This window comes from Aptenodytes forsteri, unplaced genomic scaffold, assembly GCF_000699145.1.
Source record: "Aptenodytes forsteri isolate BGI_AS27 unplaced genomic scaffold, ASM69914v1 Scaffold269, whole genome shotgun sequence".
In the NCBI taxonomy this organism is placed as follows: Eukaryota; Metazoa; Chordata; class Aves; order Sphenisciformes; family Spheniscidae; genus Aptenodytes; species Aptenodytes forsteri.
In genome coordinates, this window is record NW_008794418.1 from 107,112 (window position 1) to 120,988 (window position 13,877).

The 13,877-nt window shown below is 51.5% G+C and overlaps 1 protein-coding gene across 1 annotated transcript; it reads right to left on the bottom strand.

Moving 5' to 3' along the window:
• Nucleotides 1–1,555: 1,555 nt before the first annotated feature.
• On the bottom strand, nucleotides 1,556–11,241 carry TAT (tyrosine aminotransferase). The gene is made up of 12 exons (XM_009289426.1): nucleotides 11,186–11,241; nucleotides 9,304–9,539; nucleotides 9,021–9,125; nucleotides 8,137–8,204; nucleotides 7,595–7,753; nucleotides 7,276–7,414; nucleotides 6,687–6,739; nucleotides 6,158–6,310; nucleotides 5,105–5,233; nucleotides 4,582–4,665; nucleotides 3,009–3,107; nucleotides 1,556–2,225 (listed from the first exon to the last, which is right to left on the bottom strand). Exons 2-12 carry the CDS (start codon nucleotides 9,536–9,538, stop codon nucleotides 2,082–2,084), a joined length of 1,368 nt encoding a protein of 455 aa, XP_009287701.1. The 5' UTR covers nucleotide 9,539; nucleotides 11,186–11,241; the 3' UTR covers nucleotides 1,556–2,081.
• Nucleotides 11,242–13,877: the final 2,636 nt, after the last annotated feature.

The following is a 13,877-nucleotide window of genomic DNA, read 5'->3' on the forward strand; positions in this document are numbered from 1 at the left end:
GTCTTCCTTTTTTTCTTTTTTAAAAATGGGGGTTATGTTTCCCCTTTTCCAGTCGGTGGGAACTTCACCGGACTGCCATGACTTCTCAAATACAATGGATAGTGGCTTAGCAACTTTATCTGCCAGTTCCTTCAGGACCCACGGATGGATCTCATCGGGTCCCATGGACTTGTGCACCTTCAGGTGCCTTAGATGGTCTTGAACCTGATGTTCTCCCACAGTGGGTGGCTCTTCATTCTCCCAGTCCCCGCATTTGCCATCTGCGGCTTGGGCAGTGAGGCTCGAGCACTTGCCAGTGAAGACTAAGGCAAAAAATGCTGTAAAGGTCTCCTGGCCCCACAGACCCCTCACACACCACCCTACTTATTATTTGTCAATGTTTTGTCTTAAGCAGCTCAGGTTATTTGGCTCTATTTGGAGGTCTAATGGCATGAAATCTCTGAAGCCATCTACCATTCACCCATAGCTACAGCGTCTCTCTCTTTTTGTTCTAGGATTGCTTTCTTTGAAGGGAAAGGATGTCACAGGGACACTCAGCTGATGTGTCGATGACCTTTTCATAGACTGCTCTCTTTCTCATATCGATACCTCCCCTCTAATGGAGTACTGGTACCCACACTTTGTCCTGGGCAGGGAAAAGGGAGGCAATGAGATGTCTACAGAACCTGGCAGGAGGTCTGGCAGTGTGTAATCTAGAGCTAGCTCACTTTTCCTGTCACTGGTGAAGCAGGGTTGACCTGTGGACCCCGATTCTGCAGGAGGACAGGTGAACAGAGCTGTAGGTGATGATGCAAGGTACTCTGCAAGTCGCCCCTCTCTCAGTTGCAGAAATGGCTCCCCAAGCCCCTAAGCAGCTCACCAGGACAGGTAGGCTGATGGGCGTTATCTCCTCTTGACTGCATAGGCACTCCTCCCATTTCCAGGAATGAACAGACACCAGGCCACCAACTCCTTATTACTTTATGGAGCTGACATATTCAGCAATCAGTAACCTGGCACTGCTGGCACATCACAAACACCCTGTACAGTACGAGCGTTTCATGGGGTGCCGTCCCCTTCTTCACCACTGCAGCAGGAAACGCCAGGCTGCCCCACCCTTTAAGACTTAGGCACCAGCACCTGGCATGGCTGGCCCCGGTCCAGGGGGCAGCGACTCCGTGCAGCTGGGGGCACCAGCACCCACCGCTCTGTCGGGGGCTACGGGGTGGGGAGGAAGGGTTGTGAGGGCCAATGGGCAGGTGCAGACAGGGCTGTTCTGTGGAGAGGGGCCAGGCTGCCACAGCGAGCCTCTGGCATCAGCGGGCCAGGAGTGGCCGGCTCCGGTCTGTGCCAGGCTTGCAGGGCCCATCCTGCCCTCAGGGCCTAGTGGGTGCCTTTGAGGGTCTGAGGCGCTCTCACCATGCCCCTGCTGGTGACAGGGCAGGCCCTGGACAGCCAGCTGCAAGGCAGAGGCAGGCTTGGGGTACTGCAGTGCCATGGGCCAAGCAAGGGTAACACACACAGTGGCCAAGCCAGACTTGGCGCAACAGGAGCACAGTGCAGAGACTGGCATGTCAGAATGTTTATTAATAAAAAAAGTCACAATAACTTACTCCCTTTGTGTCACAAAGGGCTCGGTATAAAGAGCTCTGGCCTCCTAAGGTAACACAGGTAAGTGAGAGGTGGGTACTTTTCTCTTGTCCTCCGAGACAATGGCCTTCTGTCCCCAAGGGGAAGTGCAGCCAGCACAGGAGCTACTGGCCACTTGGGGCCTGGGCCATGGGGCCTGGCACAGGAGCAGCCATGTGCCCCTGCCTGCAGCTGGTTCACAGGCAGCACAGACCAACACAGGGTACAAATGAAGAGTATATGGAGACCACAAGCACTGGATGCCAGAGGGTGTGCAGGCTGCAGTGGAGGAGGACAGAGAAGCGGCTGCTTCTTCTCTTGGTGCTGAGGGGTCTGTGGAGCACAAAAGTGAAGCAGCAGGACAGCGGCTGCTTGCAGGCAGGGCTATGAGGGGCTGGCTGGAAGCAGCCCTGCCTGCCTGGCTGCTGCCTCACACAAGGTCTAGCCTGGCAGAGGCAGGAGGCCAGCTGTGGCTACTTGTCACACTCCAGATCCTGGGCCCCCTCAGCACCCTGGTAGTGCATCTCACAGAACTCCTGAATGCGACTGCAGGCCTCCAAGATCATCTCCTCAGGCACGGTGATCACCACGCGGAAGAAGTTTGGGTACTCAAAGCACTGAAATGAGAAAGGATGAAGCTGGCAGATTACCTGGGATAGTGCCGTAGTTTCAGAGCCCTGCCTTGGGGCCACGCGCTGTGTCAGCAAGTGAAAATGGTCAGTGCAGGACAGACTGGAGGACAGCAGGGATAGGCTTTTGCTCCCTTAGACTGTTTTTTCTGCTCCAAGCAAATCTCCCATCTCCATCTGTGTAGACATGATGCTGTGAGGGTGACAGGCCAAAGGACTCTGTATGGACTACGCAGGACCCAGGGAATGGGCTGGAAGGAACTAGGGAAGGAGAGGGCTGGAGAGTATCCAAGGGCCCATCCGTATTCAGTGCTGGAAGTGGAGCTGGAAGGAGGTGGGCACAGGGCACAGATGTTCTCAGCCTGTAATCCATCCCTGTGCCTACAGGGGCGGGGGACTGGAAACAGGGCAAAGAAAGGAACATAGGTGGTAGCAGTCCTGGGCCTCTAAGGGAGCGGCTTCAGCAAGGAGGTGTGGGCGTACATAGGGTTCAGGGATACAGCTCTGCCAACTTGAGAAATACAGAGCAAGCCTGGAGCTGGGAAGATCCTGGCAGCCTGACTGAGGGCTGTTAGTGAGCCAGAGACTGCCAGTCCCCATCCCTACACATTGCACTTGGAGCTCACAGCCAGCACGTACACACCATTACAGACCATGGACACTGCACACACAACTCCCAACCTGTACCCAGAGCTCAGGGCTGCAAACCAGTTGCTTCTCTCCCCATGCTTTGGCCCCACAGCTCCCTGGGGCTCTCAGTGTTAGGCTCACCGTGGCTGGCAAGCAGAACACAGACTGCTCCGAGATAAGTCGCTCAGTGAACTCCACATCATTTTCAAACTCAGGGAAATGCTCCATCTCAATCTCAACCTGCAGCAGAGGGATGTAACATGGCAACCAAGGGCACCAAAACTATCTGCAGTGTCCCTGCTTACCCACATGGCCCAACAACTTCCCAGTCAAGTGCAGCTGTCTGCCCTCAATTTTTGCTCATGATTTGGGCTGACTGGAATGTAAGACACAAACAGAAACATATAAATGAAAATTTGGGCTTCTTTAAGAAGTATTCATTAACTACCTAAAGCTGGAATTTCAGTTATGGACAACTTTAGTAAAAAAAAAAAAAGGCAAAGATACAGTAACCAATTAGAAGTGAAAAGGAATAAATAAGATCTTGAAAAAGAGCTTGGGAGAGAACTCTAGTCAATATGCATTGATAATTCTGTCATGCAAGAAATCCATATGGTAAGAAAAAGAAAAACTAATGTTTTGGTTTAAAAAAAAAGATAGCAAGGTGTAGAATATCACGAATAAAAGAAATCCTTGCAGGAATATATAATTGGTAAAGTGACATGGAAATGCTGAAATGTTCAATAAATATTTCTGTTCTGTATCTGGAAAGAAAGAGGCTGTCCCTTTATCACATAAGGACAGTGATATCCTGGCCATTTGTTTATAACCAAAGATTATTTTAAACATCTCATGAAAATATTCTTAAACAAACCAGGTGAAAGATAATTTGCATGCAGAAGTTCTGAAAGAGCCAGTGGAAGAAAAATTTTACCAGATGATTTAATTTGAAATAAATGTTCAGATACTGCAGAAATACAATAGGTGTGAAAGAATTTGAGAGCTGTGCCTCTACGCAAAGAGCATAAGCAGAATGACCTGTGTAGTTCTGGGAAAGATTGGAAACAGGGTCAACTGATAAAGACTTATCTATAGAACATGAGTGAGACTGATATTGCAGTATTCTCCAGCTCTGGGTCCACATTTTTAAAAGCTGATGAAAAACTGGAGACATGATGAGTCAAAAAAAAAAAGATTAAAAATGTGTTAAACTTAAGAGACTTAAATGTCTCAATTGAGCTTGTTGCGATGAAAAAGGAGACTTCACCACATCATAAAAAGTTAAAAAAAAACAGGTATGGAAGAAGGCAGAAAAAGACGCAACAGCATAGGCAGAAAGCAGACATGTTAGTAGGAAGAAGGCTACATCTTCAACAGGAGGTATGATAATCTGACTTATGGTGTAGGGGCTTCCCATTGCCAGCAGGCTTCAAATCCAGGTAAAACAACACTGTCTTGCAAAGTACAAGTCATTGAGTTCTGTGCAGGAGCAAGTGGCTGAAATGTACCAGCCTTTGCTATGTGAGAAGTGAACAACATATTCTGGCCTTCTGAAGTGACCAAGGGATGCATCTACCGCACAGGGCAATGTGAAAATGCATGGTAACAGAGACCTGGTGCCAAGCACCAATCTGAAACCATTGACAAGCACTGGCAATGAGACCTAGTGTGAGTGTTGATGATCTGGAAATGGCACGTCACTCTCCTCGCTTACCATGAGATACATGGCTCCGGCGGGCCGGACAGGCTGGAGGCCAGGGATAGCTGATAAGGCAGCATAACAAAGGTCAGCATTGGACTGAAAAGCAGAAAGCAGAAATTTCAAAACAGGAGAAATTCCAGGAAGCAGCGCAGCAGATGGAAGCCAAGCTCTGAACCAGGACTATGAACAGGTTTGCCCACTGCAAATAAAGGGACAAGGAATGCAAACAGCATGGGTGATCATGGCCTTGAGTACAGCAGGTGTGACTGAGCTGAGCTCAGCAAGTCAGTGCCAAAAGTCCCATCCCCTGGGTCACCAGCTCCAGCTGCAGGGCTGGGCTGCCTGAAACTTATCACAGCCAGTATTTCTGCCCCAGTTACCATGTCTCCTGCTGGAACTGGATTTGTTGGGCTCTCCTAGTCACAGACAGAACTGCACCTTGAAGCAGGGTGGGAAGGGATGATGAGCTAGAGAGAGATGACTCCCTCCAAACAATCCATGAACAAACTGTGCTGACCTGTTACAGCCTGTTTACCTTGAGGATGCTGAGGGTGTTGTGGTAGAACTCAGGAGGTGTTCGGTGCAAGATACGTTCCAGTGCTCCTTGGACAATTGTACAGGGTCCTAGGATCCTTTGACTCAGTCTTAGAAGGCCATCCCTGATCTGAAAAAACATGGTGATATTTGCAGCTCAGACCGTGCTTCCCTGAAGGAAAGGGACAGTTCCAAGGCCTACTCTCTGTATTTCTACAGCTGTTCACACCCTTCTCTTCAGTGATTGTACAGAGTACTAAAGAACATCTGCTTGACTATATGCCAGGTATTTGCAGACTATTTACAGTGTCATTATCTGTTCCTCAGTTGCAGACTGTAGTGCCAACAGGGACAACCTTTGGAGCTTCCCAATCTGACTCAAACCAGGATGGAATATAGCTAACACAAATAAAGCCAGAGCTGTTCCAAATACCACTTTGCACTTCCTTAGGTTTGGGCCCACAATCCACACTTTCAAATCCAGGTAGGGACAACCAACATTAGCTCTTCTGCTCACTCAAGTGGTCCTCTCTTCTCCCTCTTCCTCTGCAGAAAGCCCTCTAGGTGGAAAGGTCACTGCAGTAGATGGTTGTTCTTGTAACACAGCTGAACAAATAGCCAGATAAAGCACTGGCAGCACTGCAAGGTGCTTTGTACTTACTTTTAAGAGCAACCATGTAAGAGCACATAGAGACCACACATGGACTCCACATGCTGGGTAAGCCATGCAATACCTTCAGTGCACACTGGAGCTATTTGAGCAGAGAAGGAATTAGAAGCACACAAAAAGGACAAGGCATATATGAAGGAGCAGCAGAGACAAGGAGTGTGTTACAGCGTAGATGCAGGTAGGCAGCCATGTATGGGAGCAGATGGAGTAAGGAAGGGACATAAAAAGCCTAGAGGTGCAGAAAAGCATGTAAGCAATTGGGTGACACCCATGTGAGAGCAAAAGAGCAGTTGCTCTGTTCAGTATCAGTTAAAGCCCTGGTGATCCACACACTGAAGACACTGCAGGTCTGTTGCCGTGACAGCAACACTCAGCAGTTCTCACCTCATTACCAAAGATGTCTCTCCTGTCATGAATTAGGATCCAGCCCATCCGCCAGCCAGGGACGAGCCACCGTTTTGCCAAGCCACCACAGGACAAGATTGGCACGTTGGTGCTGAGAGTTGCAATGGGTTCATATTTGCAGTCAGCAAACACCTGTGACAGGAGGCTGTGTTAGAGCTGTCCCTGCCTCTTACTGTGAGAACTATGGGGGTGTGCATGAGGCACAACAAGAAGGGAGGCAGGGAAGTGATGGGAAATTGATGGTGAAAGCTCCCAGCTTCAAGGTATGAACATAGTAAGTGCACTCACATGAAGGTGAGCCATTTGGGAAGAAGAAAGGAGCTGGACATGAGAGGTACCCCCAGGACTGCACGCCAGAGGACTGGGAGCTCCAGACATGGACCCAGGCACAGTATAGGGGAGTGGAGCTGTCGCTCACCTCTGGAGACCTTGCTGCCATGGCCAAAGGGCAAGTGCATCAGAAGGGACAGGCAGCATGGGAGTGCAAAGGACTGCAACTAACACTCACCATGTCTCCATAGATCTCATCAGCAAGGATGGGCACGCACTGTCTTGATGCCACTGTGGGAGAGAGGGCATTCAGCCTAGCCACCCTGCATCCTCCATGGGAGCAGACTTGCCCTTTGCTGCAGGGTCTGGCAGGGCTCTGAGGGAAGCTCTGTCCCAGAACAAAGGGGCCCTATCTTCCTCCTATAGACTGTTCATTCGGAGAGCCCAAGCATTGGAGATCCCTGCCCTGGCTGAGCCTAGTTCTGCTCTCACCTGTGGGGGCAGGCAGCACAGCCCTCCCACTGACAGGCCAGGGCTCAGGAAATGTAGAGCTCCCTGTGAACACTCTCACTCTATGGAGCCAGAGTGGAGAAATGAGCAGTCCAAGCTACACAGAGCATTTGAGGAAGAGTAAGACACATGCTTTGCATGTTCTTGCCCAGATAAGGCAACACCTTCACACTGACCAAGCCCTGCTTCCTGAGCTGGAGTCAGTCATCAGGAGAGAAGCAAAGCCCTGGGCCATGGTGCTGCAGTGATCGAGACATGGGCAATGTGGGCAGACACTAGACTGCAAGCATGCCCCAGATACACACAGGCAGGCTCACCTGCCAGGATCTTCTGGAGGTGGCTCTTGCTGAACACAGAGCCACAGGGGTTCGATGGATTGTTCACAATGAGGCAAGCTGTCTTCTCATCCACCAGAGACTCCAAGTGCTTCAAATCAATTTCCCAGGCCTTCTCTGGCTAGTGAAGTGAAGAGAAGGGGAAGTAACAGCTGAGGAACTGGACTTGCCACACAGGGTGAGGTGTGACAGGGTGCCTAGGGTTGCTCAGGTCATCTTGACACACTTCCCAGGCAGAGCCAGCGTATTTCTGAGAGGCAGAAATGTCAGGGCTGCCCCTTCCAGGCCTGCCACCACTTACCAAGAGGTTGTAGAGTTTGACCTCAATCCCCATAGACAATGCCAGAGTCTTGTAGAGGGAGAAGCCAGGCCGTGGCACCAGGATGTTCTGGCCTGGGTTGGCCAGCACTGCCAAGGCAAGCTCTATGGCCTGGCTGCAGCCACTTGTTAAGATCACGTCCTGCAAAGAGCACACAGGAGTCAGTGGAAAGCACAGCCACTCTGAAGTACCCCAGCCATGTGGGAGTGGCATAATCCCCAGGCTCTGCTAGGTGAGAGCTTCTCAGCCAGAAAGACAAGTCCAGAGCCTGACTGAAAGCAGGAAACCTCTAACAGCTGGAGAGCTCCACCTCCTCCTGAGGAGGGTGGAGGAGAAGGGCTCAGGGCAGGGGATGAGAGCAGCAGGAGGCAGCTGTGGGACAAGGCCATGGGCTAGCCTTCAGTCCCACAGCTGGGCAGGGGAGGGAGAGAGCTGGGGCAGGACCCCCATGCTGCGTGGTCTAGGCATGGGCAGCAGCACCCTGCCTGCACTACCGTGGGAGTGCCTCAGCGGGGCACCAGTACCTGGGCCTCCAGTGGTGCCTCTGGGCAGTTGTAGTATGTGGCCACTGCTTCCCGGCAGGACTGGTAGCCTGGAGAAAGAGGAGCCAAACATGGAAGGGAGGTTTTTACAGACCGTTTCCTTCTTCTTGCCAGTACAAGGCTCACGGCTGCCACCCAGCCGGGGGAAGCCCATTTGTTAGTGACACTGTCCCAAGGTGGCAGAGACTGTCCTGCCTCAGGCCAAGCACCGTGCAGCCCTGAGGCTGGGCCAGGCAGGCCAAGAGCAGGGACAGACCCTGGGCAGGGAGGCAGGCTCTGGTCCCAGCATGTCCTGGACACAGAACTGACAGGAGCAGGGTGGAGGGTAGCCAGGGAGCTGCTCTGACCCAGCAGGAGGTCAAGTGCTATTACATGGCTTTCACTGTTTAGTGATGGCACAGGGGCAGCCCTCCCTGTCACCACACGGAGCGTCCTGTGAGGCAGGCATGATCTATGCTCTGTGCATGCTTTTTGCACTAACTGCAAACAAGGCTCACGTTGCCTGTGAAGTCAGGGAGCCCAAGGGGAGTCCTGGTCAAGGCAGATGAGAAAGGAACTTGGCTGCAACCCACAGCAGGGAGACACAGTCCTGAGCCCTTCTGGGTGCCTGAAACCCTGCCTGCTCTAATGGCTGGGGGAGCAAACACAGCTTCTGCAGGGGGCTCTGGGCCTCAAACAGATCATGCAGGGAAGGGCACTCAGGTGTATCTGGGGGATACACATGCTTGTGTGCTCATGGGACTATCGGTGAGGGCAGCTGCAGGGTGCTACTGGAAAGATCTCTGTGGGCTCCATATACCTGCTGTGGGGTAGGAGCTGGCACATGCCTTCATCCTATTCTCACAGGAAGAGCTTTGTCAACTTACCAACAGATGGAGCATAACCATTGTAACGTCCTGAGTCCAAAACCTCCTTCACAGCCCGTGTGACCTCATCATTTGTGGGAAGGTTTCCAAAGACCGTCGGATCTCCTTTTCGAAGATTGAAAAATAGTAAAGTTCTCACTGATCTGTGACAGGCATAGAGCTGTGTGGTTGTCTGGCCTATCCCTGGGTGTTCGCACAAGCTTTGTGCTTCAGAGCCCTGCAATCTGCCAGCCACACAGTCAACCCCACTGCCCGGAGGCTTCAGCTGCAGCACTATGCTCACCTAAGGACAAGGAGATCATAGCTTTCTTTGGGTTGGGCTCCACCTTCATGCTGTCCACGATGGCTCGGACAGGATTGAAAGTCTTCTTTGACATTTCAGAAGCCCTGACAGCCCATCTCGGCTTCCGGTCCTTCACCTTCCCCAACGATTTGCTGTTCCCATTGGTCTTGAGATGAACATCCAGCATAGGGGCATGATCTCCATGGCCGTTCACTTGGATCAGGTACGAGTCCATCCTGAGAGCTGTCGGTGTGAAGTGGATTTCCTGGGCTTAGTTAACACATGCCAAACAAGGGATCTGCCCGTTTGGGGACACAGCCCATGACTCTCCAAAAGTAAAACTTCTGAAAGCTGTAGACCTTACCTACTGCCTATGGACAACTCAGTCAGCAGCAGCAAGTAGGGCTATATTCAGAGCCAGGATGGAGTGAAACCCCACACATAAGTGAGAGCACAATGCAGTGGGAAAGATAAAGGCACCTGACTGTGCTAGCTGCACCACTGCCTAGCATGGACTTGCTGTGCTAAGGAGGAGCAGGCCCTGCTAAAGCCAGCAGCCAAGAGTTAGCAGCATGTTGTAGTCACTGCTTGACTGCAGATTCAATGTTCCACTGACAGAAGGGCCAGGTCACCCCCCTTCACCCCCCAGCTATCAACTTGGACACCTCAAGCTGCAAACACAAGGATCAGCCCACTGTGTGTGTTCACATCCAGAATGTCCCTCCAGTCTACAGACAGAAACGCAGCACTGTTTGAATCAAGTCTCAGATGCCAAAAAAGGTAGTTCTGGTCCAATGTTATCAGGATGCACTGGGCAGTGGCGGGGTATAGGTTACAGACACTTGCCTCTGTCAGCAGAGCAACAGGGAGCAACAGCTCAGCCCAGAGCCCCTAGACCAGTGCTTAGAAAATGGAGCAAGACTGGTACAGCCAAGAGGGAAATCAGGGAGGTGGCACTGCCCCAAGCAAAGGGCCTGTAGTCCTGCCCAAGGCTGGGTAACCAGCAAGGCACAGCAGAGGAACAGCTGCCTTCTAGGCCCCAAAATGCACACAAAAGTGACTTACACCCCCCAGCATGTATACCCAGAGCACAAGCCAGACCCAGCCAGCAAAAGCCTTACTTATGAACCGCTGCTGACTCAGGGCTTTCCACCTGCAGAAGGTTAGGAACGGGGCACGCAGAGACCTCTTGAACCACCAAGCCCATTCTTGCCAATACTGGCACGCTATTTTATAATCCTGCCTGCTTATACTCTCTGTACTGCCCTATTTCTTGGCTCGACTGAAAGGCAATTCAGTGAACAGTGGCCCTTTCCTGATGGTAGTTATTCAGCCCCATGCGCTCACAGATATTCACAACACAGTTACCCCTTCCTTGCTGCAGAGACTGAGCTGGAAGGGTTGTAACATTGCCTGGTTCAGGCAGGATTTACCATCTGAACAGCTTTCTCACTGCTTTAGTGAAGTTTGCACCTAGAGATGCCCCATGCTGCTGCAGTTACTCTGTCAGCAGTGCCTCATTAGCCTGTTTATAGCAACTCAGGCTGATCTAACAGGGTCATGAAGCAAGACTTCAGCTTCTCTGCTGCTAATACCTTCCGGGTCTCCTTTCTATGAAAAGAAAGGCAGCTGAAGAAACAAGCAGCAGGGCTGCATAAAAACTGAGCAGGGAATGAGCCATATATCTCAGTTCAACAGCAGGGCTGAGTCCCAAGCGCACAGTCTATCCCAGCAGAGCCTTCACACCACCCTGCAACATGGTTCTCATGCAAAGGGGAGCTGCAGACACAGGCACAATGATTGCCTTCAACATAGGCATCCAGGGAAGATCTCCCCACTTCTCCCCCTGAAAGAAGCAAGGTACCAGAGCATAGTACTTTACCTTCTACAGCACAGAGAGGGAGACACCAACAAGCTTGGGGGTCCAGTCCCTACTTTTCATCCAGAACAAATCCCCTTGAGAAGAAATTCCTGCAAATTCTTGCCCATGAAATAAGCCCCAAAACTGGGCGTTGGGACTGAATCGTTTAGCCATTGGCTCACAGAGAGGGCTGCTCTCCACACCCAAAAACGCCCTCTCCTCCCCATTGCAACTGTGTTCATTTCAAACACCTGGAACATGCCTGCACATTAACTCTTTCTGGGGGCAGACTACACCGGGACACCGCTTGGATTCCTGGAGGCTCTGGACTGCCATGCTTTTGCAACACTTCCCTCAGTCCTCAAAGACTGTGGGGGGAAAATCTGCACAGAGTCCAGGTATTCCAGCCCTAGTACCTTGTAATGCACCAAGAGTGGATTGATGGACCCCAAAGCCTGCGGAAAGCATCAATCTGTCTTGACCTCAAAGGCTCTGGGCTCCCAAAGAACCAGCTGAGAAAGGACAGTTTGTGGTATCATTATAATCAGGAGACATCTTCCTCCATAGGCTGAAGGGAGGCAGGCACTTTCCTAGCCGTTGCCTTGGAGGCACCAGGACCTGAAGGGTTAAAGGAAGCTCAGGTTGCCATGGGTTTGGTTTTTTTTCTTTTTTCTTTTTTCTTTTTTTTTTTTTGGTTGCTGCAAGACCCAAGCAAACTCATAATTTTGGCAGCTAACAGAAATGATGCAATTCTTCCCTCTCTGATGGTACTGCAAACAAAGGACAGATGACACCATTCCCAGAAGGCCCTTTTTTGCTAAGTGATGTGAAATCTATGCCTTCCCGTCCCTTGACTCCTACAGGCCTGGGATAAATAAGAGAGGCATCTGCACCCTCCCTGTCTTCCAAGGGCTGCGCCAAGTCTTCCCTTACTGCCTTGGCAGCAAATGGACGCAGATCAAAGAGTTGCTCAGGGACAAGAGGGGTCCTGCTAATCTTCTTGCAGACTGCTGACGCCTTCATTGCAGAGGCCAGCGGTCATGGTGATTTTTGCCTGTTTACATCTGCTCCTGCATAGGGGGACGAAGGACCACTTGTGCTCAAACCATGCTCACTACACCACCAGCAATAAGGCTGCACCTCCCCAGGTCAAGCAGCGGCCCCTTCCCTCAGTGTTTGGGCTGGGGTGGTGCTGCTGCGGAGTTGTGACCTGCTGTTGACCACAGTGCTGCAACGGGCACTGCTGAGGCCACAATGGGGGCCAGGGACTAGGGGCTGGAGGCAGATTGGGAGGTGGTGGGGTGCAGCCAACGTGTCCAGCCGGCCTCCCACAGCAGCCACTCTCCGGGTGCTTTGAACAAGGACTAGCACCTTTCAAAAACACTTCACAAAGAAACATCTGGTATTGAGGTTGCTTGGACTCTCTTCTGCTGAAAGCTGCACAGTTCCAGACTATTTTCTCTCTTCTTTTTACTGAAGCCTGACATGAGCGACCTTCAGAAGTTCATGCAGGCCCTCTCGAAGCACCTATGGGTTATTTTCTCACTTTCCCCAGCTGGCCCCATCTCTTGCCATGCTGCAGCCCTGCCAGGGTTAAATGTGGCATTGGGAAGCCTCAAGGACGATGCTGCATGTTCTGCCTAGCAACAACCCCGAAGCTGACGCAACCAGAGCTCTACCTGTAATATTGCACACAGCAGCGGGGTTCAGGGGAGGGCATGGTGGAAGCCTGCTGCCAAGAGGGGAAAAAAAATGTGGCTCTGGAGACATAGGTAGATCCAGTTACATAAGGCTGAGAACCTGGCCAGAAGTGGGGGGAGGACAGTGGTGTACAACAGGGTCAGTGGGTTTCTCCTGCTATTACCATGCCTTTCTCCTCTCTCTGCATGACTCCAGTCCTACTCTGGATGCTCTCACATGCAGTCTGCAGCCCCCCACCACCTTGTGGTACACAGAGCCTCCCAGGGCTGAAGCATGAGCACACCGCTCAGCACTTCATGTTCTACAAATATGGCCAAGCCACCCCTTGTATGGTGCGGTGAAAGAGGTGGCCATACCCTGCAGGACGCATTTCTGCCAGCCAGGCAGCTGGCTGTCTTGACTGTCAGGACCTCTGTACCCCACTAGCCCTGACTAGCCTCCCCCCCCTGCAGTTTGCTCCTTTGTCTCAGCAGCTCTCTCCCACAGGTATCTTGCTGCATATCTCTTAGCTCCCTCTTCCTTGTGTAGCTTGAGCAGTTGATATTTGTCTCTTCCCAGTGGAAGAAGAAACTGGTGATGGCTTCAATGTTTTTTTTGGTACTGCCTTGCTCTGGTACCAGGACTGCCCAGAGTCCCGTTTCTGTGAGCAGAGGGCATGCCAGCAAGACCAAGCAGTTCCCTCTTCCAGGACCAGCCACAGTTACAAAGCAGGACTGACAAATGGCTGCTTGAGTGGAGCACAGGCTAAAGCATCACTGCACTGACAAACCTGTGTCTCTGTCAGGCTGCAGGTAGGACATGCACCAGCAGAGTTTTGCCCATGTGCCCTTGTCCTGGTTTCAGCAGGGATAGAGTTAATTTCCTTCCTAGTAGCTGGTACAGTGCTGTGTTTTGGATTTAGGATGAGAACAATGTTGATAACACACAGGTGTTTTAGTTGTTGCTAGGTAGTGCTTACACTAGTCAAGGACTTTTCAGCTTCCCATGCTCTACCGACTGAGAAGGCTGGAGG

Bases quoted from the DNA above. Each gene is read 5' to 3' on its own strand.
- TAT (XM_009289426.1), bottom strand. From the start codon at position 9,538: ATGGACTCGTACCTGATCCAAGTGAACGGCCATGGAGATCATGCCCCT. The intron at 7,415-7,594 runs GTAAGTGGTGGC...TCACTTCACTAG, and splicing joins TCAAACTCTACAACCTCTTG to CCAGAGAAGGCCTGGGAAAT. The intron at 4,666-5,104 runs GTAAACAGGCTG...TCTGCTTTTCAG, and splicing joins ACACCCTCAGCATCCTCAAG to TCCAATGCTGACCTTTGTTA.